At 38.9% G+C, this 27,374-nt stretch overlaps 3 protein-coding genes across 7 annotated transcripts; all 3 read right to left on the bottom strand.

Moving 5' to 3' along the window:
* Window positions 1-1,973: 1,973 nt before the first annotated feature.
* Window positions 1,974-4,210, bottom strand: LOC116202585 (deSI-like protein At4g17486). 2 transcript variants are annotated; one of them, XM_031534180.1, is made up of 3 exons: window positions 3,879-4,210; window positions 2,703-3,252; window positions 1,974-2,560 (listed from the first exon to the last, which is right to left on the bottom strand). In XM_031534180.1, exons 2-3 carry the CDS (start codon window positions 3,193-3,195, stop codon window positions 2,298-2,300), a joined length of 756 nt encoding a protein of 251 aa, XP_031390040.1. In that variant the 5' UTR covers window positions 3,196-3,252; window positions 3,879-4,210; the 3' UTR covers window positions 1,974-2,297. The 2 variants fall into 2 exon arrangements, with proteins under 2 accessions (XP_031390040.1, XP_031390041.1); XM_031534181.1 differs by lacking the exon at window positions 3,879-4,210 and adding an exon at window positions 3,338-3,824.
* Window positions 4,211-5,043: 833 nt separating this feature from the next.
* LOC116204075 (reticulon-like protein B16) lies at window positions 5,044-7,716 on the bottom strand. 4 transcript variants are annotated; one of them, XM_031536136.1, is made up of 6 exons: window positions 7,535-7,716; window positions 7,288-7,428; window positions 6,522-6,702; window positions 6,287-6,428; window positions 5,915-5,984; window positions 5,044-5,610 (listed from the first exon to the last, which is right to left on the bottom strand). In XM_031536136.1, the coding sequence occupies exons 2-6, from the start codon at window positions 7,412-7,414 to the stop codon at window positions 5,441-5,443; spliced, it is 690 nt and encodes a 229-aa protein (XP_031391996.1). In that variant the 5' UTR covers window positions 7,415-7,428; window positions 7,535-7,716; the 3' UTR covers window positions 5,044-5,440. The 4 variants fall into 4 exon arrangements, with proteins under 4 accessions (XP_031391996.1, XP_031391995.1, XP_031391998.1 ...); XM_031536135.1 differs by having other exon boundaries at window positions 5,183-5,610; window positions 7,288-7,425; XM_031536138.1 differs by having other exon boundaries at window positions 5,183-5,610; window positions 7,538-7,716.
* Window positions 7,717-8,127: 411 nt separating this feature from the next.
* Window positions 8,128-15,807, bottom strand: LOC116204183 (putative pentatricopeptide repeat-containing protein At3g18840). Its single transcript, XM_031536253.1, has 11 exons — window positions 15,604-15,807; window positions 15,349-15,489; window positions 14,840-14,942; window positions 14,476-14,523; window positions 14,047-14,144; window positions 13,822-13,936; window positions 13,626-13,708; window positions 12,663-13,230; window positions 12,509-12,563; window positions 12,276-12,386; window positions 8,128-11,275 (listed from the first exon to the last, which is right to left on the bottom strand). Exons 1-11 carry the CDS (start codon window positions 15,691-15,693, stop codon window positions 9,046-9,048), a joined length of 3,642 nt encoding a protein of 1,213 aa, XP_031392113.1. The 5' UTR covers window positions 15,694-15,807; the 3' UTR covers window positions 8,128-9,045.
* Window positions 15,808-27,374: the final 11,567 nt, after the last annotated feature.

Genomic DNA, 27,374 nt, shown 5'->3' with positions numbered 1-27,374 from the left:
TTTTTGTTCGTGAGCGTGTTTTCCAAAAGCAACTCTATATCTCTTCTTCTTTTGGTACCGCGGACCAACTCGCTGAGGTTCTCACCAAAGGTCTCTCTTTTGCACGATTTGCTCATATGAGTTTCAAGCTCAATGTGCAATCTCTCCCATTGTGTTTTCTCCAAGATCCAACTCTTCGGCAGGTGTTCTTGGGTCGAATCCACAATACTACAACTCTTCTGCTGCACCATCTACTCAATTTGGCGCGCCGCCTCAGTTTCATTCTGCTGGTTTTTCCTATGGGGGTTATCTCTCAACTTTGTCAAAAGACAGGTCACAATGCTCTTCAGTGTCGACTCCTGCCTCGTAATTTCCAGGCTGCTCCTTTGAGTGCAACTGCTTTTGTCACTCATGACAACAACTCTAAATATCTCTACTATGAATGGATAAGAAATAAAAGACACAGTTGATTACTGCGAAATCAGGAACTCGACTTACTTCCACTTGACAACAAAACAATGTCAATCATCTTTGAAGCTCAAATGGCAGGAATCTCTAATAACCAAAATGCAAGGCACTTTACAATCTCAAACCTATGGTCAAAATGGCTGCAAGATCTACGAACATAAACACAGGGAAAACAAGTTACAGTAAATCGTTTCTTGCTGGCTGAAGAAGGAGAGGAAGGGCAATGTCATCTCAACCAACTCTACTGTCTTGGAACAATATTATCGGCATTTCGTGACAGGGTCAGACTTGCTGATGGTGTTAGAAATTGAGCGCCAAGTCTCAAAACGTACATCGACTCTGTAATCACCGACTCTACCTAGTGATAACATCATTACTAACTATAAGAATCCTTATGTCGGAAATCTCTCTGCAAGTTGCTCCCTGTTGAGACTTGATTAGGAAGACAAGTTTGTTCTACAATTTGGCTTTTACTTACAAGTCATGCCAATTGATATCACCATTATCCTATCCTACTAAACACAAACCTAATATCATCACGAAATAAAAAAACCAGCAAGCGGCGTCAGTGGACAATTTAACTCCTCAAGTTTCAAAGCAATCATGTAGCAACGGTTACCAATATATGCAGGGACTCTTTAAGTGTCTTTGGCAGCGATTAATCCCCAAAAATTTGCCGAATCCTCAGGCATTAGCGCCAAATTCTCAGCCTCTCCACTGGACAACGAAATTCTCGACTTACTTCTACCTCTTTCTCATTAAGTATCCATTTAGCCGGTATGTGCATACCAACTGCACTAATGCTACATTGGCTCGCTAACTTCTCATTGCCGGGCCAAAGATTTTCCGACTTTCTTCTACCTCTTTCTCATATAGTATCTTCTGCACCGTGGAGTGGAGTGACAGACTTTGATTTCTTGGCTGTTTCTGCATCAAGAACTGAGGAGGAAGAGTGCTGAAGAAGAGGGAAGGGAAGATCTTTCAGTCCATCTTGGAGCTTTTGTTTCCTTAATTAACAGAATAGACGAAGCCGAAGAGAATAAATGAATATGGCAATCGAAACACTCTGCAGAAGTTGAGGTTGTTCGGTTGAGTTGACTCACTTGTCCTTGTCGGAACATGCAACCTAAACGACCATGTTTCATCTCGAAAAAATATTTAGTCGAATGTTACTCATTCATTTTGGATAATCAATCAGAATATTTATATGTAAGAATTTATGGGCCTGTTGTGGAACCAGATTCTCAAATATTTTGATTTAATGTTATACAGTGAAGTGACCAAGAATACTCACCGAATATTTGCTCTTTCATCTCCCAGAGCTGAACAGGGCACCATTACCAGCTCAATCCAAGTTGTCTCACATGTTAATGTCAAACTCGATTTGTTCATAGGGAGATTGTTGCTGTACGTGTGATTGATATCGAAATCGATTATAATCTGCAGTCATGTTACGAGTACGAATTCGTACTTTTTCAAAGCTGCCAGTCGATTAGTTCGATGGGTTTCTTTCCCAAGCCAGAGACTGTTCAAAATGAATGCATCATTTGATATGTCATTTTAAAATGAGAAGACTTCCAAGTACAAGAGGACTATACACCAAATTAAGTCCATCCATATAGAACATATCTCCGATCCACTTCGGTTTGTTCTCCTGCAACATCAGATCGTTCAAGAACATGGACTAGGCAGCAAGGCTCAATCCAGAAGTGGACAGCATTTGAACTTTGTCGACGGAGTATCACCCACAAAAACAGCCAATGAGCAAGCCCTTCCATTGGCATTTTGAACAAAACACTTGCTTAATTTCCCGAACACAGTACTTACAGGTATCCTGAATTCAGACAGAACTATACGATATCTCCAAGCAACCACCGACTCTTTGACTTTGACCTCTTCATCTCCTGTGGTGGGATGCAAATTTTGTAATGGGAGGGTAGAAACAATGAGGACATCATGACTTTCTTCCTATGCAATGACATCGAAGACAAGCAGCCAAAGGCAGTGGTTCTTGTTCTCTTCTTCCGGGCATTATGTTCTTGGAAGTTGCTGTCTCTCACCCCGACAGCAGCAACCTTCACAGATCGCGGGAGAATGCCGTGGCACACCGAACCTGCAAATGAAGAAGTGTAAATCAAACCGAACAAAACTCTACAGAAGTTGATCTGAAAATGATTATTTTAACTTCAGTCGTTTTCTGGAAAACTAGGAAAGAGCTAAGACTGACACAGCATAGACGGAACAAGAATTATTACCGATTCGCGCGAGCCGATTCACCCACTTAGGGATTCTATTCCCCGTAAGCTTATAGCAGATATCTTCACAGAAATGGTTGCAGTTCTTGATGATCAAGTTGTACGTATCACCATTGTAGCTTTTTGACAAGCGCTCAATGAACTCCCTGATCTCGAGTGGGCCCAAGCTTGTCGTCCCAACAAGTATAGACCTCCTGAACTTGAAGCCTGGGCACTTCTGGGGCTCGGTCTCGAAAACACCAGTTGTCGGGTAGTCATGGGCACCGAAGGCATATTCTACCCCATAGATTTCCACTCCTGAGTGGAATATCCCGAGTCCTGCCCAGTAAAAGTAGCCATTCGCGGGCGTTAAGTCATACACATTGAGGAACACCGGTGTTTGGTTGAAGCTGATTGAATTAACCCTCTGAAAGGAGCGGAAATGGTTTGCGGGCTTGGTTCTGTTACGACGGGAAATAACAGATTTCCAGAAATTCCTTTGTGTAGGCCCCATTTTTTAAGGATGATTACCGAAAGAGGTAAGCAAATACTCGACTTAATTAGTAGAGACCTGCATACATTGCAAACCAAATGGTGTATCATTATATTTTTCAAATATGAACAATAGAGAAGCATAAACAATAATTGAAGCGCACCACGACTTCCATGATTATACAGCTTCCACGGAAAACTTGAAGCAAAGTTCACAAATCTAGATAGGTTCATCGATCATTGATGATATGCTTTATCAGTTAGCCGCATTTTGTCAGGTTCCCCTAAGCAGCCCATTTCGAAAAAATTGGATCGATCAGTTTAATAACGAGATCAAACGTTCAAAATGCTAGTAATCTACTGAAAGACCGAGCCGTATCCAGAAAACTCATAAAAGATTTCCCGTGGCCTTAATGTGTGGTTTCGAGAGCCTTTTCCATCTCAATGAACTTCTCATAGCTGAGTAAAAAATAACCACCTTCTCAAACCTAGAACTGCATCAGATTACATGATAACAGCATCAAGTGTTAACCCATTTGCAGATCAAATCGCCAAGTATATAAAGAACAGCAGAAGTGGCAGACATCATACATGACTAGTACTTGTACAGAAGGAAAACTAATCACTTCCATGGAGGTATCAAATAGATGATTAGCATTTCATTGTGAGAGAGTGTTGGGTGGAAAGAAAGAGAGCTTTACTCACTTCCATGTAGGAGAAAAGGCAGCCCATTACAGTACATAGAACTTGGAGGGTATGCTTCTATTAGAGAGGAAGCAAAGCCATTCTAGGAGAGCAGAGAGACAACACTTGACAATGGAGGAGGCTATATGATGGGGAGTCTGCAAATGGTAGTTCGTTCTCTCTTTCTCAGGACAAAAACAGCAGACGCTGTCAAATCCTTACTTTCCTGAACAGAACAATGTGGGGGAAGGGGGGCAGAGAGAGAGAGGGAGACAGTAAATACTACTAAATACTAAAGGGAAAAAGTAAGTTAGGAAAGCACAAAACTTTAGCACGCAGAGATATAGAAATATGATATGAAATCAAGATTATGTTCCAATGTGGCATTGCCCCCCCCCCCCCCCCCCCCCCCCCCCCGCTTTAATTTTTCTTTTCTGGGTCCAAGATTTATCTTGTTTTCTTTGACCACCTTTTGAGATAGTTCCCTCCTTTGTTTTTTGTCCTTCGAAGATTCTGAACTCAGAAGATCTCGAATGTCTAATGAGACCGCAGATATACGAACAATTTTATGGTCCCGGGTCGCACCATCCAAGGAGGTCCTGGAACCGTTGGATGGAGACAACCGAGTCCCCTAAACAGTATGGGCTCAGGGCTGTAGGGACTCCCGGACACACAACTTTCGAATCTCGGCTTGAACGTTGATTCATTCGTTCATTCAAAATTGTTGAGAATCCAACAATATGAGTAGGGGAATCAGAAACCTCTCACTTTATGAATTGCTCAAGGATGAAAGAAATGATGAGAAGACAACACAGAAGCCTTTTTTTTATCAGATGATTATGAACTGAGGCTCCTCTGTGGGATTTCTGTTCTACGGCCCCACCATCCAAAGCCTTTATCTCTTTTTTCACTTGAATTTTGAAATGGAAATTCCTCCCCTGGCAAGACAGACATGTGAACTGATTTTCTCCATCGCTTTCCCTTTTGTCTGTTTCTTTGCAAGTTGCAAACCTTTGTCCCCTCCACGAACTAGAGACATAATTCTGGTATCATTTCTCTGCGTTTTCCCTTGCATTACAATACATGTATGAACAAAAACTTTTAAATCATGTCAAACCAATCATGTATTTCTAACATTGTAACGTGCTTTTTAAGTCGAAATTTTGTCTCAACCCATCTCGGTACGTTCGTGGAATAAAAATATGGATATGGAAAAGTATGATGGCACGATTTTTTAGAATTGTTGTTCACCCACCTGAGGATTTCACCAGAAAGAAGAAATCCCACCTTAAAAATCATGATCCTAATCCCAGCACTGTTTGTCATCTATACTACAAATGCTCTCTCCACAACTTTTTTTTTTTTTTTGATGAATTCTCTCTCCACAACCTTGTTCCTCCTGACAAGGAGAAGCTCAGAAAGCACACATAAATGTAATAATACTCATAGGCAGCTCCACAAGATGTTCCTCGACTACTTCTGGCAAGTTAGGTGGACCCTCGCTTCAAATATTCACACAATGTTTAAAACTGCAGGGCCAACTCCCGCAGAAGTAATGGGGATTGGGGACCCAGTTGCAGGATTTACATGCTTTTCTCCTTTATTGATAAGCTTCTTGGGAGTCTGTTAATGAAACTCTCGTCGACTATTTTGTAGTGTCTCGAGAATTTCCTGTGGAGTATCCCAAAACACTTGTCCACATGTTCTTCATGCCTATTGTACATGGCAGGGACTGTGATGGATATTACCGTACCTGTTACCAATTCAGAGATGAACACAATATAAACAAAATACATACACCCATTGAAAAAGACAATTTGAAAGAGAAAGATAAGGGAAGTAAGAGATATAACAGCTTCATAAATGAGTTGAAGGGCAACTGACGAGGCATACACCCATTGAGTTTCATATGCAAAAGCAAGAAAGAAAAGAAAAACATGAAATAGGTGGAAGTATCCAATAAATTGAACCGGGAAGAAAGAACAATAAGACAATGACCAGTAATTAGACTTTATAACGAATCACATGCAGCATTTAAGGGGAAAGAAGATGCATACCAATATATGCAAGTGTGAAGAATGAGAAGAAGCTGCCAATGACAGACAAAAGCCACAGGCAGACTACTACCTGTCAGATAAAAAATCAATAAGGGTGTGTAAGTAGATTCGACTTGTCAAGGAAAAAAAGAATCACGTTATTTCTCTCCACCCTCTTGTGCAGATCTGAATGGTCATGTTTCAAAGTCGATGATATAAATACTTTTAAGCAGTTTATTATGTTGTGTTTATGTCTCAGATTTCCTTTTGATGGTGTGCTTAAAAGATGAATCACTCTCATGAATTTCATTAGCCTAGTTGATGAGTCAATAAGCTTAGGACATTATCTCCGCTATTACTCAATAAAATTTACTGCATTCAAACCAAACTAACCTTGAAAAACAGTCTAAAATCTTTCCCAAGGGTGATATCGTGGGCCATAAGCAATAGACTATTGATTTTGACACGAAATGATGCTGCCGCGTTATTAACCATCTCCTCTGATAAAACCAACTCCGGTAATTCTGGAAGTTGTCTGCTCAAAATTGAAATAGTAACTCCACTGATTCTTGCACTGTTCCAATGAAAATGGAATAAATGAGGCAACGAGAGGGTAGGCACATCATACTTATCTCGAATAACTGCATAATTTGCGCGCAAGAACAGCAGCACGATCAAGATCAGCAAGACATCTGAACAGATCGACAAGAAAGATAATCTTGAGCGCTCAAAGGTGATCCACGCAGCTGTTGCGACAATGATGATGCCAAAAGAAACACGCCACCGCTTCCATAATAGTACATCAGCAGCTGAGGAGGCAAGGAAAAACGAGGATAAGCAAAATAAGACATGCATGGATACTGAGAAAGCTCTAGCATAACTTAATCAATAATGGCTACTATTATGCAAAGGGCAAAACAAAAGGCTAAGCTTCGATGTGGAGGAGGTAATTGGTGACCCTCTCTAACTTGCCAATGAGAAATGACCAAAGTTAGAGCATTTTCTTGCCGGAGTTAACGAAACTGCAGTGAACATTCCCAAAGTTCAGAGCTTGATCACTAAACCGGGAATACGCTGCCTAATAGTAATTGCTCCCGAGCTTGACTCGTGAAAAGTTATCGAGATCCATCACTAAACTGGCTTGGCATGGAAGTGTGCAAGCTAAAGCTTAAAGTATGAGCTGAAAGAACAAATCTGGCATCTCCTTATACGCTAAAACAGATAATCAATACTTCTTCCCAATTAAAGAGAGCTCCATTACTCCCAATATCAGCTAAGATCTTCCCAATTAGGATTCATGAACGGGAATCGGCTGAGAAACCAGTCGACGGCTTCAGTTCATCATAGATAGATATTATTTTCAGCTCATGATCAGAAATTGTAGATATTCATACCAAGACCACCGCCCATGCACTGGTGAATCGTGGACTGCCGGCCGAATAATCGGTATTCTGAGCCGCTCGGTGCTGAGGAAGCGGCCGCTGTTCCCTCTCTGTCGCACGCATCCCCGCAATTCTCCATCGATTCCAGCACTGCTACATCCACAGAGCACCAAAATCAACACCAATCGCTTCAAAACGACACACAATCATCTCGCGCCATAGGAATTGGAGAGAAATGAAGGGTCATTCTCGGAGCTACCACAGTTCGGAGCAATCCTTCCCGAGCACTCTCATACAAGCTGGAGGTCGAACCAGAGCTTACGGCATAAGATCCTGAGCAGAACTAGCCTCGCCGGAGATCGGTTTTTTAGGATTCTTCGCGAGCTCCGATCAATCTTTTGGCTTCACATGCAACCCTAAATCGCTCCACACGCCCCGCGGTCGGAAAATAGCGGGAATGCTGGGGCAGTATAATTGCTCCTAAGTCCCTGAAGTTTTGCACCATTTAAAATACGTCCCCGATTCCCACTTGTTAATTTCACCAAAGCCCCATGCAATGCAAGTTCACGAATAGGCTGAAAGGCACTAGGCAGTTTCGTATTGTCACGTCAAATTTATGGTATAGTTCGTCTTTACTTTGAACTGATATCAGAACCACCGTCGTTTCACAGGACAAAATTATCCGTAAAATGGGTCAAAACCGTATCGATTTAAAATTAGACGTGTTTCTTTTGTAATTTACGTAACGTTGATTCTATGACGTTGATCATGTGGACATTGGGTCCAATTTCAACGATGACGCCTCTTATTTCCGCGGGAGTTCTTATCTAATATAATATTCTATTCCTGATAGGTCCATCACTTGACCTTTTATATCACATTAATTTAACAAAATTACAAGATGACCAGGTAGTTGTAAGGTTTCCAATTTTTAAACTGTAAAGCTACCTTTCTTCAATTGACAAGTGTCCGATTCGACTCTGGTAGTTGGTAAGGGAGGGTCATATATTCTTTAAAAAAAAAAAAAGAAAAAAGAAATGGCCTTACGTCCCTGCCTCTTTCACAATGCACAACATGCCTTCAACTCTTCCTCCGCTATTTCTCTTAACAGACAAAAGCAATCGACTACGCTAGTCCATGGCAGATGATTTCCTCTTCATACTTGCGAGAAGTGGTGAATCGTAGCTTAACCATCACCGGTACTTCTCAAAGGAAAAAATTAGTCCGAAATTGACATGCTCCTTACGGCTCCATACTCGTGCTTCCTCGAGGAAAAGAAGACATCTTCCATTTGTCACTCACAATCCTGAAGCAGATCAGGATTCCTAGAAAGCACTGGAGAAAAAATTGGTCGTTTTTGCAAATGCAGCAAATTGCAGCCGATAGAAAAGAGTTCCGCTTCATTGATATCAAACCACTCATTGGCTTAGTGTTAACTGCGCATTTTATGCCCTTCTTGCCTCGATAATTTTCACAGGTCGCTTCACTTTAGCTTCACTCATCCCCAACAACCCAATAAACGAATGCAAAGACTGCTCCTCCGATGCTGTTAAGTGTAGGCAGTGCCATCTATTATCATTGGAGAAATGCAGGATCTTCTGTACATGTACTAAGGAATGCTCCCAGAAGAATATACCTTGTCTTTTCTCTTCATATACGCACCTGCATGCTATTTTCATCTGTCCGTTCCCGGAGAATTGTTCAAAATTTCAAATTCAAGTTCTTCAACCCAAGCATTCAAAGTCACATCCTAATCCCTACGTATAGAAATCACAATGTGGGAGAGCTCTCCCTAATTCTCCTATCGGCCATTTCAGACAGCTCTCCTGTCAAGAAGCCTAAGGTTGAATATATTGCCTCTGCTTTCCCGTGGGACGTGTCTCCTGAAGTGAAAACGTTAACTGCATTCTCCACATACACCCAACTGCACCCAGCGAGCTTCTTCACTTCCTTCCCTCTCATTTTCCTCCTTATTCTTTCCATCTCGGCCCAATCCCCATGCTCCGCATACAAATTTGCCAGCTGTACATACCGGGACCCGTTCTCTCCTTCAATAGCCAGAAGTCTCTTCTCTGCTTCTCTCGCGAGTTGGAGCTTTCCATTCAGCTTACAAGCATTCAAGAAGGCTCCCCAGATCACTGCATCAAAATCAGTGGGGATTGTTTTCATGAAATCTACTGCCTTCTCTAACTGATTCGTCCTCCCATAAAGATCAATCATACATGAGTAATGGTCAATTTCAGGCAAAATGTTGTGATCTTCGGTCATTGAGCGGAAATATTTCTCGCCCACTTCAACTAGTCCACAGTGACGACAAGCAGATAGCAGAGCAAGAAATGTAACCGTATCCGGCCTCAAACTCTTGTCCAGCATTTTATGGTATAGTTGGAATGCTCGGTCCCTGTGCCCATGATGAGCATAACCTGCAATCATGATATTATAGTGCACTAGATCTCTTTTGATTACTTCGTCAAAAATCTTTTCTGCATGTCCTAGACTGCCTGATTTAGAGTACATGTCCATCAAGGCACTTGTTAATTTTTCATCCATTACGATTCCTCTTCTCAGTATATAAGCATGAGTTTGTTTTCCTGGTTCCAGACCTGCTTGTAAAGCACAGGCACCAAGGACACTCACGATGATCAGAGGATCAAGAACATTGCTCGGCTCCCATTTTCTATACTCATTCAAGAGCTCAAATACAGCTTCACACTGTTGGCTCTTCAAATAGCCACAAAACAGAGCTGTCCATATGATAGAGTTCTTCTCGGTCAATGAATCAAACAACCGCCGAGCTTCAGACATGTTGCCCTGAGATGAATAGCCCACAATCATATTTGTGATTGAAAAGGAGTTCACGACCTCATCAGTTGCATAAACTGACTCCGCATACTTCATATTGCCGCACTTAGAGTATACATCGATTATACCGCTACTAATAAATGGATTCAAAATTGATCCATTCTTTACAACCCAACAGTGGATCTCCTTTCCAAGCTTGAGATCCTTCAATGCAGAGCAAGCACCCAAGAGGCTAGCAAATGTGTGCTCATTCCATCTAATCCCATTCTTCCCCATCTCCACAAACATCTTCACTGACTCCTCTGCGAAACCATTTTGAGCAAAAGCAGAGATCAGCGTATTCCAAGACACGGCATCATTGAGCTCAGTCTCTCTCCAGAAAAGATCTGAGGCCATTCCGAGTTCACCTTCCCTACAACAAGCAGCCAGCATTGCATTCCTGGAGACCAAATCAACCCTCCCACCCAGCTGACCGAACACCTTAAGAGCCTCCCCAAAAGACTCCCTTTTAGAATACATATCAATGAGAGAGCTCCTAGCAAAGCCGTTCAAATCATTGCCCGTCTTCACCATGTACGAATGCAATTGCCTGCCACAAGAAACCGAGCTTAACTTCACCACCAAGTTAAGCATCGTGGTAAGCGTAAACTCATCAAGTTTAATGACATCACTCATCGACTGCATTTGCCTGAACAATTCCACCGCGTCTGTCTCATACCCTTCTGCGCTGACATAGCCCGACAGCATCAAGTTGTAGGTCACAATATCCCTCTGAGTTGCGGCCTCAAACAGTGCTCTTGCCTGCGTCAAGTTTCGAGCTTTCACGTGAGCTGAAACTATGGCGTTCCAAGAGAAGGCATTTCTCTCGGGCATTTCGTCAAACAGCCTCTGGGCTTCTTTGAGGAGGCCATTGCTCGAGTACAGATGGATGAGCTGATTGGACGAGAAGACTGTGGGCGTAAAGCCGTATTTTATGGCCTTTGCTTGAAGGATGAGACCCTCTCTCAACGTCCTCATATACATACAGACATACGATTCGATCCTGAGAAACAACTTCTCATCAATGAAGGAAGAAGAAGCTTCGTCCAGCCTCGTCCTCAGAAGAAGAAAATTACAAACGGAAAACTGGTGAAGACGACGCTGTTTTCCGGCAAATAGAAAAACACTTTTTTTGGAACTTGGAAGTAGAACAAGTACTCTGGCTATATAAGGATTTCTCAATTCATTTTCAGAAAAGGAAAACGAAAAAGATCCTAGAAATTGTTGTGAGAAAACTTTGGTTTTGGTCCTTTCAGATCACTTTGCCATTGTTTTGGTCCCTCAAAGATTTTTGCCACTATCTTTGTCCCTCCTCAATCTCCATTTCGTCTATTGTTTTAGTCATGCCGTCTTCTACTCGTGCAAAATTTGACGGAAATGCCATTTTGGGAATGACAAAAAGCCGACTTTGGTTGTTGTCCCGTACTGTTGAGGAAGCAAATGTTGTCGAGTGGCAGTTATAAAGATCCAATTGTTGTATACTTTTGGTTCCTCTTTATACGTCCAGCTCATACGCCACATGAGATTTTCGTTAAATTTTGCATGCCCAAAAGACGGCATGACGAAAACAATAGACATAATGGAGATTGAGGAACGAAAATAGTAGCAAAAATCTTTGAGGAACCAAAACAATGAAAAGTAACATTTTAGGGACCAAAACCAAAGTCTTCTCAATTGTTTTCAAGTCATTGTAATTTCGACATCGGGTTTCTGAAATAGTTTTTAGATGCCACGTACCAATTAAGTAAGAATAAAATGTTAGTGAACATTGGTATAGTTATCTAGTCCCTTTAAGAAACCTATTACAACATCGAATTCATTTCGCCAACAAGAAGTTAAAATGTCTAATTTCTGGCAAACCGGAACGGCTCCATTAAAAAACCAAATAGGCTCCTCTGAACAAGGCCATCACGGGTGGTCGGTTACAGCAATATGTACCCACACATGTGCGAAAGGGATCGAAACAGACTCCAATGTAGCATTATTGTATAGAACAGTCCATGATGCGTGAAAATTATTGTTTAGAACAGTCCATTGTATATGGAATCCCATTCCACTTCGTTTCGTCCTTTGATCTAAACTCGAATTTGAATCCTCCGGTACATTCATACGTACGGGTCTAACTACTCGCCACCTCATATTGATTCTAAAGAAATTACCTGGGATCAAGTTCCAAGTTCTTAAGGAATGCCACTGTTATTGAACTATAGGCTACGCACGGGGAGGCGAAAGAATAATCCACATGATATACGATCTCCCGACTTGAAATGCTGCAGTATGTATTAGTTCCTTAAAGTCCAAGAATCGATTTTAAGGAGTCTTCCAAGAGAAATTAAAAAGAACATCTTTTACATATTATCAACATCTTTCACATATTATTTATTTATTCTACCGCATCGGCCCGCGGAACAGAACCGTGGCAGCAGAATATACAGACCGGGCATCATCTGCATAGAAAGCAGAAAGAAACCCAGTCACAACCTACTCAGATCCATATGCCAAAATATGAGAAGGAAAAGAAACAACCCTAAGATGGAATTACGTACCTGCAAGCTCCTGTGGATTGAATGTGGGGGGCACATTCTCCTCAGATTCAACAGTCGCTCGGGCCACAGCAATACCAACCGAAATGGCCTGTACAAGGTCCAGACCTGCAGAAATGGATGATAGGGTTCCACCTACCAAGCAATCCCCGGCCCCAGTGAGCTTCTTAACTGTCGCAGGAAGTGCAGGGAGATGCAGGGCAAAGAGGTGGGAGCTGTCCTCGGATGATTTTCCTGGATCGACATACATTCTCAAGGGACAGGAAGAAGCGACTGCATTGAAGAGTCGTCTCCGAGAACTGAATCTTTGGGAATTCTTAGAAAAGGTTGTCATAAAATTAGGCCCACCTCGAGAACATATTAAAACCCCGTTTCGGCCAAGAGTCAGAACGACCACTTTAAGGCCCTTCTCAAGCAAAACCCAAATTGCAGGTTTCAGTATTTCAAACACAGATTCCAGAGGGAGATCCTTGATGCTCTTTTCCACGTGAGTCAAATGAATTCTACTCCCAGGAGAAAGTTCGTTTGCCATGGCAATAAGTTCATCCTCATTTGGAGAAGTGTAGGTGACCTGCAGATAGTCTACATTTAATGCAGTTGATAAAACCAACAATTCATTTACCAAACTTGGCAATACATAAGTTGTGTTTTACTGTAACCATTCGTAGTCAATAACACATGTAGAAGACAGTGAGAACTTTCTTACAACAGAACAACCAGTAAACATGGAGCCAAGAGAATGTTTACCCCATTAAAAAAAGAAAAAGAAAAAAGAAACCTACTTTTGACTGGAGGTGCAAGTTATCGACTTGCTAGTTCTAATATTATTTAATCCATCACAAATTTATAGTTTTTTTTTTTGATCCACAAATTTATAGTTTTTGCTTTAAATCCTTTTTCCACAGAGCAATGTAATTTAAATACAAAACATAGGGTGAAAAGCAGATATAGAGGCAGATCACTCACATACTTGACAACAGAAACCACTCTTTTGGACTTGGTGAGTGACACGGGCTCAAACCACACAGGAACTTTATATTCTGCAGCCACTGATAAAAGAAAATGAAGAATGATCACTAACACAAACATATTTTATAAACAGCATCTGTGTTTACATGGAAAAGGTAGAGAGAAGAACTAAGAGTAAAATGTTAGCACTTACATAGGCAGGAAGCTTCGAGAGCAAGAGGACTCAAGTTCGCGTCAACCATTAGTACTGGAGAAGAATGTATTTGCTTCCTGAATTGTTGAATCCACTCAGCTGAAACAAAAGTTTCCTTCACAAAACCATTAAGCACATTTGGTGCCTGAATTTTAAGAATTTACACTTTTGCTTCAATAAGCTAAAATTTCTGGATGAAATGTCTGACAAAGAAATTCAACTTACGATATCTTGCACACTGGCGACCCCTGCAGCTACCTCCCCATTTAAGTCAAGCGTGTTGCATACAACAGCAGTCCGGATATCCTCATGCCTCCGTATGCCTGCAGCAAGAAAGTAGACGGAGCTTAGAGGTCAATTACATATAGCCAGCGACAGTGAAGGAGTGTAGCAGATAAAATTCAGTAGAGCTAGAACCATTAGAAAGGAAAAGTAAAGTTTTCATTCTCGAGAAAATATTATTCTACTTTCCCAAGTTTCCTATTTCAAGAGTATATAAAGTTGCAGGAAAATCGAAATGAAGTCTTCCAATGTTTCTGGTATGCCTTCAAATAATTTGAGTAAAGAAAAAAGCAAAAGTACAGATGAGAATGTAAAACTGCAAATGGAGCATCACTATAGCTTGCAGGAAGCAGATTAAGAAAGGAAACAGACCGTCAATAGGTAGTGCAGCAGATTTCCAGCGATCCAACAACAAGTTCCCTGGACAAGTAACGAGCAGAAAGCATCAGCCTTGGAACTAGAGAAACCAATTACTACATCATAGAAATGGTAAGAGGCTGAAAGGACATCACCCAACTAACTTCCCCAAGCTGCTGAAATGTTCTTTAACAAAATTCTTTTTAATACTCATTTTGCCCTCTTGCCAGCCCCAAAAACTTCTAAAGATCCTCGATGTCTTCTGGTCTCAATCCCAATTTAATATATGAAGACTAGAATTTTAGAGCAGAGGCACTTGGCCTAGCCTGATAAAGGAACGAAGGTGGCATATCAAACGCGAATATGGAAGAAAGGTCACCTGCCATATCATGGCCCAAAGCACTGATCAGAAAAGGCCTCGCTGAAAGATTTGCCATGCACTCTGCTACGTTCCTCGCAACACCTCCCGAGAAATAATAAACCTAAAACAATGAGAAAGTAATGATGGCTCGGCTTAAATTTTACCTCACAAGACCGCTATTTTCAACTCTGTTCATAGGTTAACTTTGGTACGTAAGGATGATGAAAAAACGCAAAATTTGCGAAAAAGCAATCATCATATGAAATCCATTAACTGCGACATTACAATACTGAGACTTCCTAGCAAGCAGAGAAAGCTTCATATGATCAAACAGATGTATAGGAATCAACAATAGGTTCATTCACGTTCAGTTATTGAACAATGAAACATCCCAACATGCAGTTTGCCCCGTAAACTCGGAATCATCACTTCACCTACCAACTGATATGGAATTTTTTGAACCCAAAAAAAAAAAAGAAGGAAAAAAAAGGGCCCAAAGAAAAAGAAAAAAGAAGAAATACAAACACCTTGCCGGGGGAGGTGGTCCCGAGAATGAGAGGAGTGGAAGGCACGGCATGAATGTCCAAGACCATCCCTCCGATAATCACTGCTTCTCCATCTCCCTCTCCACTTTCACTCAATTCCAATTTCCCACCAATCAACGGTACCTGCAGTTTGGCATCACCGAGGAAATCAAGTGAAAATGCTTCCAGAAATCACCCGCATTCCCGGAATCAGACGAGCCAATAGGTAGCCGAAGCAGGAAGTGATGGAATCATTACCTGGCGAAGAACAGGCAAACTGTCACTGGATTGCTGCAGAAGGTGGCGACAGAGAGACTCAAGTCTCCTTTGAGCTCTGTGTTCTTCCATGTATACTCCTCTCCCCCTCTCCCTCTCACTCTCGTCGGAGGAGGAGGAGAAAGCGGTCTGTCTGACACAGTCTCTCTCTCTCTCTCTCTCTCTCTCTCTATCTCAGTTGACTCCCACGAGTGAATGGCGTTGACTGTTGCTCACTGGGCCGAGTAATACCCCTCTGGAGGCCCATTAAGAGTTGTGGGTCTAATGATCTCAACGTAAATGGGCCCATGGAAGCCCACCGGGCCTATTCACCGACGACTGATATCATCATTTGTATCGACCTATGAGTCCAAGATCTTATAACGCGATTGATAGATGAAGAACCGAAGCTAGAATCGAGAACTTGACACCACATATTATGTTTGACGGGCCCGTCGTACCGAGTTACATGCCGCTCTTGCACATGGGGGGCATGTGGACCGGGCAACATTATCGGGGTTGTTCTGGTTGCTGTTCATATAGAAGTTTGAAATCATCGTGTCCAGTAAGTAGAAAGCGATCTCGGGCTTAGTTTAAAGTTTTAGTTGATATTGAGTTTGCTCAAGTCATTATGGGGTGAGAGGGCCGATTTGGTTGGGACCTCTTCAATTGCCATACCTTTTCAGAATCACGAATTAAAATCATTTATAAATCTAAATTTTCTATAGTTCAAATTTGGTGGTTCCCCAAAAAAAAATTATATATCAAATTTGAAATTTGTTTTCTTAAGATTTTTCCATTTTCTCTTTCTCTTTTTTTTTTTTTGCTGTCAATGATGTCCGGTGCCGTAACAACCGATTAGTCCACCGGATGGTGTATTATATTGCCTGGAGCCCGCCGTTAAACTCCAGATGCCGACCTTCGAAAGAATCAAATCATAAACCTGATTTTATTTATTGTCAGTTTACCAACGAATCCAACCTCTCGTTGGTTTTCCATTTTCTCTTTTAACTTTGCATTATAGTCAACACTTACTTCAGAGGGGGCAGAAGAGGGGGAGAAAAGAGAACAAACTCCTGAATTAATTCCATGAAAAAAGGGAATAGAAAAGGACAGTTGCTACAATTTTCCTTTCCTAAAAGCATATCTTAGCATTTAATTTGACATTTTTTGGATTTTTAAAATTTGCCATGTTTCTCTCGGTTCACCGATTTCACAACAAAAATAATTGGAAATGTTGCCGGATTTATGGACCTGTGACACTAATAATTTCATGGTACATTTCATTGATCTAGCTTTGACCTGACAAAAAAAGCTTTGACCTGAAAATATATTTAACCTTTTGTTCCTACGAAACCCATTGAATTCCCCGTCCTGGCGAATATTTTATCAAATCCAATGACGGAACGGTCCGATAAGCTGCACGGGATCTCCTTTTGACCAAACTGCATCATACACGACACTAAACATTGAAAAATTGCGAGACAAAGAAGATAAGAAAAGATTGTATCATTACTCTATAAGAGGGACTTTTTTAAAAAATTTGCGATGCCTCACTCATATTCCATGATATTACTACTAATTATGATCAGATCAAGTGTTGGATTTATATTGTTTTTTGCTTCATCCTCATCAAATGTTTCTATATATATCGTGAAATTATATGTAATTTTTAATTTCTTTCAGCGTTTGCCCAATTTTTCGGACAATCTGCGGATGACTGTTTAAGCTTAATGAATATTCTTATTTTACCAAAAAAAGATATTACTACTAATTATTACTTTTTTGGATAGAAAAATCGGGCAAATGTCGAAAGAAATTAAAAATTACATATAATTTCACTATATATATATATATAGAAACATCAATGTCATTTTGAGCTAATGTTTGCGTTTTTTCACACGAAACCTTTCAAATTCGTCATCCCGACGAACTTATCTAACCAGTGAGCTGCACGGAACGTCATTGTGACCAAATGGCATGATCGGTCACTCTAAACATTGAAAATTTACGAGACATCGAGATTATGAAAGGAAAAAAGATTGTATCATGTATGACTCGTCCATGTTTGGTACAAGCATGGGGATATGATCAAGGAAAAGTCACACTAATGGCCAGTCAGTGACAGCATGTCATCGTCGGACATCGTTAATGGAGTCGGAGAACGTTTGACGAGAAGGCGGAGGGACCAAAATGTGGGCAAGGGGACAAAATTCTAAGCCACGAGGGTTGGACTTTGGACTTCTACGTACGATCTCGATTTCCAGCACGGTCTCGACCTCACATAAACATAAATATTAAGCGTTGTTTGGATTCAAAATTTTTTTTTAACTCAATTATACTTATCTTCAATTCAATAACACAATTATTATTTTTTCTTTTTTCTTCAATTTTTAATATTAAATTCTTTCAACTATTCATTATGTTTTCTTACAAATTTACAACACAATCATTACCTTCTCTCAATTATTCATTACTTTTTTCACAATTCAACAATACAATCATTATTTTCTTTCAACTATCCATTACTTTTTCACAATTTTTCTCATAATTCAACAATACAATTTTTCTCATAATTCAACAATATAATTATTACAAACCAATTAAAATCTAAACTCAACTTTAAAATCAAACACATTCTAAATCGCCGACTATATCTTCATATGTTTATATTTACACATATTTTTCGCACTTCGCGATAAATGCGGATTGCGATGTGTAAAGTCCATGGGACCCATGAGATGCGGCACAGGACCGGCTCGACCCAAAACACGGCAATACCCGACTCGAATAGCCGTGGATGGACGTGCGGTTAGGTATAGAAATTTATGGGATTCTTTCCAAGCGAAGGACGGGTGTGCAGCAACTAATCTTTATTTTAGGGAAATTCTCATCTAATTCCTTACATGCAAAAGCTACCAAGGGAGAGAAGATATACATGGAAAGATAATTTTCTTGAAGTACATGCCAGAGGAAAGATATATGGGCTAGATCTCAAGGCAACCGGTAGGAGAACGGAAGATTGCATGTGAAGACTTGAAAGGAAATTCAAGGGACACTCATATAGTGCTAAGTAGGGTGGACGCGCTGCACATGTTTATTTATTGGCTTTCCTTATTTTATGTCTTACTAGTCATTAGGAATAATTGGAGAATTTATCCCGAAGAATATTAGACTTATTTCTTTTTTTCATTAGACTACGTTCGATAGGCAATAAGAGGAAAAGTATTTTTTTCAATTAGAAAAATTACTCTTACCATTCGATGTTATTCCGTATTCGATATTTCGGGCCCGATTCTAGACTAAGGCTTATAAGTATTGACCCGGTCTAATATTATAAGCCCCCTTCGGCACATCAATCAAACGCATTTATCTTTTTTATCCTTACTTTTATAACACCACACCTTCAATATCTATTTTTACATAACATGCACTAAACCGCCTTCTGGAACAACCCTATCGACCTTCCGGGATCACCCTATTGCTGATCTGTTGACTACCACAGCTAATCTTGGCTTCTAGGCCAATGTAGTCACCGAGCTAAGGTTCTGACCTTCAGCTCAATTCTCTAGGCCGAAACCCGCTAGCTCATGAGCCTCCTTGGATCGTGACTTGCCAGCCACGAGATCAACTTCTGGACCGTCTCCTTTCAAAAGTCGAGCTACACAGTCACACGCACGTAGGGAGAACCAAAGCGGCCTTTTCCTCATGGCCGCGACATCGTCTGCATCTCATCCGATCATCTCGCACTCGACCTACTCATCTCCGAGGAAACCCAATCGCCGGCTAATCCTTCAGACATCAAGGACCAATGTGCTATGCATTAGATCGGTGAGGACAGTTGGTGATTCCGCTAACTCACTATCTTGGAACTATATCCTAACACACCTGACATCCTAATCGTCACACGTGTGTGTCAAAGAATTACCACGGAACATTTTGGGCGGAAATGTTTGACTCCATTTACTAGTTAGGGAGCTTTTATGGTGCCATCAAAGCTGGTGTTCCCACGCTCCCCACCGCTAGATCGTGCCACCAAAGCTCGGTGTTTTCCTGTCACTCATTGTCTCTCTTCTTAATTTAAGGTGATTTAACGATTGTTAAATAAAGAAAACGGTGCCTCAACGATATCAAAGAATTGTCCAATTAATTTGTCAAAGATAGATTTTGTTGTCACGTATTGTACGCTGAATCCAGTTAAATACAAATAATAATTAATTTGTCTAAATCTCATTTTGTTTGCAATCTGCATTGCCATTTTCTAAAGCATAACAGTCAAACAGCTCACCATGTGTTGACTGCCAGCTTGATCTTTTGGACTATTCCACGGCCGCAACTTCAAAGTACATGATTAGATAAGTTATAGTAGAACGGACGAAATGGTGCCAGCTATGAATAAATAAATAAATATGAAACGTGAACTTTAATCATTATTTAAGGAAGAGTATTAAGGATATATGAGTTAATTTTTCATATGCACTGCCTGTTATTCGAAAATCAAATTGATTTCGATTAATCCAATTTCGTGTCAGGTTAATTTACTAAAAGGCAAAACTCTCAATCGTGAATTTTTCATTTATAAGATTTGAATTCTGAAATCCTCTTATTTAAAGAAAATAAGCGTCGAATCATTTTAATAAATTCACGTCGGTTAATGAATGAGTTAATTTAAACTGAAAGGATTGTTTACAATTTATAATTATAAATATGAGGGAGGCCGCAAAACAACATGGTACAAGTTGGGCGGCTGATCTTCCCTTATACTTCCTAAATGTTTGGTCTAATCTGTTAGTTATGTTTATTAAATGATGGGAACTATGATAGTGATGATTTGTACGCGAACAAGAAACTTCCTTGCACCAAATTATATGAATTACATAACAATCCAAAACTTGAATCGAATTTATGAGATCGATAAATCAGATTTCCGTTTTGTATCCTCCTCTACACATCCGGAAAGATAATTTATTTACCGAACTATCCATAGTATTTGGAATACATCGAAAATATTTGGATGAAAAGAGTAAATACAATACATAACTAGTAGATGTCGAGAATTAATTAAGGATTTCTTGGTTACAAATAGAAAGCAAGTGTTAGTGTATTAATTCCCGTTTCTCATGCGAGGTATAACCTTAGGCCGGTTAGGAGTGGGTATATTTTATTATTATTTTATAGGTAAAATAGTTGGCAGCAGTGATAATAATATTGTTGTTCATGCTATGTAATGTTCGACTCTCGTGTTGAACCGTGAACATACTAGACGAACTGAATAACCAGCGCAAGCACTAGCCCAGTCAGCGTAACACCACAAGAAGCCTAGTACGTTCACAAAAGCGAAAATGACCCCAGGCTCAATTCAAAGAGCCTACCCTAACTTAGAATATTCGAACTCGAAACTTGAGAATCTTCAAATTACATAAGAGTAAATTTAAAATCACTAGATCACCATCCTTAATGATTTTTTTTTGTTAAAGTTAGGATTGCATTTATTAGGGTATGTGATCTCCATGCGTGGGGATGAATATTCCCTCTCTCTCTCTCTCTTTTATAAGTACGGGGGACGATTTTTTTGGTAAAATGGTAGGAAGTAGTGATGATAATCTTGCCGTTCCGTTACGCAATGTTTGAATTATCGTATTCTATCACGAACATAACTGATAATTTAGCGCAAATATTTTTCATCAGCGTAGTACCACCAAAAGTCTTGTATAGTTCGCAAAAATTTGTCTCAAAACCCAAGCGAAAAGCACTCTTTTAGTAAATATTTTGACACAAATGCCTAAAGAAAATTTGAATTTGGGATCTTATGATTACTAGACTATATGGGAGTAGGCTTATTAACTATTAGATTATCACATTTGGTGGTGGGGGACTAATATTCAACATGGATGCCACCTTGGTTTCAACTTTGACAAATGTCTATTCAGAGGGAAATTCTTGAGTTTCATAACTGAAAATTCAGTCACCCAAATGCTAATCCCCCAAACATTTGTTGTACAAAAGCTTTTTGGTTTTGTATAAATATCAAATTTTCTGTATACTTATTTTGGGTTTTTGTACACTTGTTTTGGGGTTTTGTAAGGTGACTGAAAACTCAATCACGCATCCCAAAAATTGTCCCCCTTTAGAAACATCTATCCTGTGCTAATTTTTTACATGCATATAAATATATGTATATGTATATCGCTAATCAATCAATTAAAAACTCAAATAAATAAATAAAAAGAAAGAAAGGTGCACGTTCCTTAAATCAATTCATAACTTTTCAACTGAATAACAAATTAATTTAATCTTGGACATCGAACTTTTATTACTGGCATGTTTCAATTTCAGATCCAAAAAGAAAAAAGAGGACAACATGCAAATCCACTGTTTGCTTGGTAGGTATGACTCAGAATGTGAGCAACAGCTCAACCAAGTTAAGCATATATTTTGTTTTTGATAGGTAAGTTAAGTATATAATTATATGGCTGCTGAAGGCACCTTAATAATTAGTTAAAAGTATGTTATCATTTTTTTATTTGGCTGATGATATTATATTCTTAATTTTTCTTTTTACCAACCTCTTTCCCACCGAGACAACAAAAAGTTGAGATTGAGATTAATATCTGTTCAGTTCAGACTTACTTAGATTATGGCAATAAATGCTTCCAGCATATTTTTAATTCTTACATTATAAGTAAAGTCCACTAACATATTAATTTCCTAATTGTGCCATGCCACGTGGTGATTCATGTTAGCTTTGTTAAATAACTAATTTAATCATTGAAAATTCAAATAATTGAGGTAGATGTATAGTAGCTAAATCAGACTGGATATATATGATTCTCCCATGAATAAATCCGCTGATCTAAGGGGTCAATTGTTAGCCGAATGGTCTTCTAGAGTGATTCTAAAGCGGGACATCAAAAAATAGCCTACATAGGATACAAATCTCATTCATTAGATATTTTAATATTTAATTTGGATCATTTATAATTTATATATTTTGCCCCTTATATTGTAATCATTCACCTATTTATTTAACGATTTTTATTCACTATAATTTCAAGTAGTTACTCTCTTATCCGACATGTGGTCCAATCATATTGTGACACGTGTCCTTACAATCCAACCTATAATCGGATAATGGCAAAATCTGAACCTAATTAATCGGTTAATAATCAAACCCGATAATCCGGTTGTTCATCTTTTTTTACAAACCCAGTTTGATCTTCTTTTACCAACCGGTTTGTTCACTTTTTTACTGGTTCATTTTATCATTTTCAACTCCCATCATCATGTTGGTTCATCATCTAAGTGACCCCCTGTTGGAAGCATCGCTGTGGTGGCGGAAAATTGGTTTTGACAACGGTGTCATGGGCTGCTGATAAGAAGATGAAATATATTGCTCTGTTTTGGTTTGACAGTTAAAATCACAAAAAATTTAACTTTAACTTTAACTCAACACACTACGCAACAAAAATACACATTTTCCAAGTAAAAATTTTTAAATTTAACTTTAACTCAACACATTACACAATCATTTGTCCTTTTTCACAATCAAAATTAAAATTATTTTAACTCTGAAACTACATGCACCTTATGTTTTTCAAGGTTATTAGGTTTTGATTTGTTTTCTAAATAATAATCTTACTCAACTTATCTCAACTTTATTTTTTCCTTAATTCAATAATACAATCATTACTTTTTATAAAAATTTTCAAATAGATTTATCAAATCATTTTTTAATTAATGTATAAATTCCCATCTATTTTCACATCTACATATATATTAATTTTTTAATATTAAATTTATCATTTATTTTTATATCTATATATACATGCATATATATATATATATCATCACATATTAATATATTTATCAATTACAATCATTATACAGAATCAAGTTGAATTTGATCATTATCTAACTCGAAAATTAAATGGAAGCTTATTTTTCTATTTTCGGCAATCGTAGGGGCCATTTTTCTTTACTATTTTACAATTTAGTTTGTCCTTATCAAAGTATCTCCGATGATACATCACATTTAATTCAAAAGGTTTGCTGTCGACCAGGAAGAAACGGCATGACACCAATCCCTCCCCCCCAAAAAAGAAAAAGAAAAAAGGACACCCATCTTTTTCAACCAAAACAAGAGAAAACCCGTTCACATATAATATATATTCGTCATCATCATATAAAGAAATATGATTCTGATCGGTTTGGAATTCGTCCTCGCGGTCCACGTTGGGACTGGAGAAGTAAACGTGTTCACATATTTAGTCTGTCCATCCCCCTCCCCAAAAAAAAAAAACATATATATAATATGTGCGTAAAATTATTAAAGGATATACCATGTCAATATCGTTGGATATGTAAGGGACCATACTTCCAATCATGTGAGGTAAATTGAAGCGGGACGAGCAAGACCCAGCCAAAGAGTATATCGACCATGCATCTGTTAACTAGGACTTGCCACATCGAACAATGATGTTCATATCTAATATTTATAATGTATATGTTGCTTTTGCTACTTGGCGCGGTTTAAAACTCGATTAGTCTATTCGTATTTCCCATTAGGTTACCAGAGACAGGGAGATGTACAGAGAGACACAAGCCCTCATGTGGTGTTCTTTTGTTCTGAAAGAAATGATTAATTGGAAAATGTAATGGACAATAATTGAAGGATATCATATGTGCAATTTGCGAGAAGGGATCGGGATGGGTCACGGTCAGGATATATTTTGACAAAAAAAAAAAAGAATTGGCCATGACAAGAAAAATCGAGACATTGGGGCCCACCCATAGATAGCTATCCAGGAATCAAAATCAGAACGTCATTGTTGACTGAGAAAGACAGACGGACTTTTGGGGCGGCACACATTTGGACAAAATTCAATAATCAATTGGATACACTTTATTTTCACTTCACACACCCTTTTCCGTTTACCTTCTTTTCCCATTGACTCGATTGACTATTGGGAGTGTTCACGGAAATCGAGTATATCCGGAATCGGTCGAAATTTATCCATTAAGGTAGGATTCGGCTGGGCTCGTATTTAAAATCGGGTAGGTTCCGGATATTAAAATCAGAAATCGGTGAAAATCGATTTCGGTTATGATTCTTGCCTATAAAATATCCGAAACCGATTATTTATTAAAAAAAGAGAAAAGAATAAAATTATTATCTCATCTAATGAATTAGAGGCACTTGGTTATGTGAGATCGTATTATGGATGTTTAATTTTATCGATGAATTGATGAGACATTTTTTTTATTGTGAATTAATCTAAATTTTGTTGATATTCTATTTTGCCTGATTACTGATTATGTATGTGATATTTTCGATTTTATTTAGCTAGAGAAAAAAATTTACAGGTTCCAACTGGATACTCAGAACTTGTGGTATAATACAAGTTCCAGGTAGGTTCTGATTTTAGAATTCAACAGGGTAGGGTCCGATTCCAAAATCTTGGAATTTGTCCCTTACATGATAAGATTCGGGTATCGTGAAAAATACAAGGTACTCGAAACCAATAACTCCTACTAACTATAATAAGCAAGCAAATCAAAAGGAAAAAGGAAAAAAATCAAAAATACAACATAAATAATATATCAACAACATATTCTGATCTCTATTTTCAAAAAAAATTACATGCACGATTCGTAAAATATCCGATATATTCGTGTTTGTGGATCTTAAACCAGTACTTCATCACAGCGCTAGCTGGCTACAACAATGGAGTTTACTATTAGGGTCACGAGAGATAATTTGAAGGGCTAAGATTAACTTGGATGATTAATCTAAATAATAATTAAATAGTGGCGACTTATAAATTTATGTGGTTAAATCGTTCATTTGTACTTTACTTATTAAGTCGTTCCTCTGTATTTTACATGAACTTTACGCAACTTAATCTATTTTGATCGGAAATTTACTCATGACACATAGTTCTCAACGTAAACTAAAATTTATGAATTAAACAAATTAGAAATTCCAACCCACGTGCAGATATATGTGCGGTGCATATATAAATTTTCTCATCACGGCGCATGATTCTTTTAATGAAAGAAATGTAAAGTTAGATGAGATTTTTCTTTGGCCAAGGTAAAGATTCGTACAATAATTAAACTTGCACTTTTTGTCAAAGGTTGATATTTTTATTATTATTGTCGTTACGACCTTTTTTGCCTGGAGACTTATCTAATATCTACATATCTTTTCTCAACTCCAAGCCATGCATGCTCATCAATTATCTACCGACTTTAGAAAAGGCCCGCTCTCGAGCACGTTTAGGCTCTACTTCATATATGTATATATTGGATCATTGGTTCTGTTAGAAAAAATTCACAGGCCTATTTCGGACTCAGACTCATTCGCAACTCAAAAGTTTAAGTTAATGGATTGCTAGATTATTATTTTTTATAAACTTATGAATTTCTTTTCAATTTTTTCGTGAAGGATTACTTTTAATACTCGCTCTCACCATTCTCCATATAGGAGAGAAACCACCCCATTCACCATTTTCCATATAGGAGAGAAACCACCCCAACAGGTTCATCTAGGGAATCACCTAATTTCTAAAACCGAACATTAGATATATAGCTCTCTCTCTATATATACATATAAGTGCAAATTTGTGCATAACGGGGGGGGGGGGGGGGGGGGGGGGGTGGAATTTTTTTCAAGATATGAACCTGAAATTTATAGAACCTTATGATGTACACAACCGATACTCCGGAGATCTGGAAGAAACTTGCTGGTTGAGACTTGAATCAGTTGAGTCGAGGCAGAGTATATGCTAGCAATATTGTCTAGCAAGTAATGGACCAATTGTGTTCTAGAGACACACATGCAATATATATATATATATATATATATGAATTTCTGTATATTTTCTTTGCACTCTTTTTTTGTATAACGATAGTAATATAAGGGATATTGTATTTGCCGCGCAGTTTCCAAATCTCACAAGTCTTGTCATTTTACAATATAAATCCCTTGTGTGTATATTTTCGGGAGTAATGCTATTACTGCCGACCATTTCTGCCGAATTTGTCAGCCGAACAGACACAGTGGCAGGGTGGTAATTTTGGCCACAAGCATGGGCATTCTTTGAAGCCCTCACATTCGGCAGAACTCGGCACGTGCAATTCGGAATAACAATCATTTTCCTATTTTCGGTAAGCATGTATATATCTGTTTTTTTTTTTCGGTAAATGAGGGAGCCGAAGCGGATGTATATATCTGGCTTGATTACCAGAACGACAAATATGGAGCTTTGCCCCAAAATAGTCTTATTTTAAAAGCTTATTCCCAAACTAATCTAAATTTGAAAGTAATTCCCTATTTGGCTTCTACATATGAAATCCCTTTTCAATTCAACCCTTACTTTTTAGACTATTTTAAAAACACCTCAAATATACTCTTATGTCTTATTTTTCATTGATTTATAAAAAAAAAATAAAAGAAAAAAATTATTATTACTCCACGATCGGCAATATCGCTACCACTGGACTGCTGCGTCCAATGGACCAATCATTCCAACCGGTCTCGACATGCAAGGTCAAAGATTTGACCTTCGTTGTAGTTGGAGACGATGAGCAAGCCTGGGCTTGTGAAGTTTGGGTGACCTAGCCCTGAGGTCCCCCGAGCATATGGTAAATCTTGTGACTTGGTCAACCTTTGCTCATGCAAACCTCATGGAGATCTAAATCATCCTATATCACGTGAGGGCCCTCGCAATGAGAGCCCTCGAGCTCTTCATAGGCTTAAGCGACCTCAAGAT

Source organism: Punica granatum, chromosome 4 (assembly GCF_007655135.1).
Source record: "Punica granatum isolate Tunisia-2019 chromosome 4, ASM765513v2, whole genome shotgun sequence".
Lineage (NCBI taxonomy): Eukaryota > Viridiplantae > Streptophyta > Magnoliopsida > Myrtales > Lythraceae > Punica > Punica granatum.
The sequence above is the reverse complement of the archived record's forward strand: the minus strand, read 5'-3'. Positions and strand labels throughout refer to the sequence as shown.

Coding starts and splice junctions, on each gene's coding strand:
- LOC116202585 (XM_031534180.1), bottom strand. CDS start 3,195: ATGGGGCCTACACAAAGGAATTTCTGGAAATCTGTTATTTCCCGTCGT. Junction 2,561..2,702: donor GAATCGGCTCGCGCGAATCG/GTAATAATTCTT, acceptor CTTCATTTGCAG/GTTCGGTGTGCCACGGCATT.
- LOC116204183 (XM_031536253.1), bottom strand. CDS start 15,693: ATGGAAGAACACAGAGCTCAAAGGAGACTTGAGTCTCTCTGTCGCCAC. Junction 13,231..13,625: donor TGGTTTCTGTTGTCAAGTAT/GTGAGTGATCTG, acceptor GACTATCTGCAG/GTCACCTACACTTCTCCAAA. Junction 12,564..12,662: donor CAATCCACAGGAGCTTGCAG/GTACGTAATTCC, acceptor CTTTCTATGCAG/ATGATGCCCGGTCTGTATAT.
- LOC116204075 (XM_031536136.1), bottom strand. CDS start 7,414: ATGGAGAATTGCGGGGATGCGTGCGACAGAGAGGGAACAGCGGCCGCT. Junction 6,703..7,287: donor GTGCATGGGCGGTGGTCTTG/GTATGAATATCT, acceptor TTGCCTCCTCAG/CTGCTGATGTACTATTATGG. Junction 6,429..6,521: donor TATGCAGTTATTCGAGATAA/GTATGATGTGCC, acceptor AATTTTGAGCAG/ACAACTTCCAGAATTACCGG.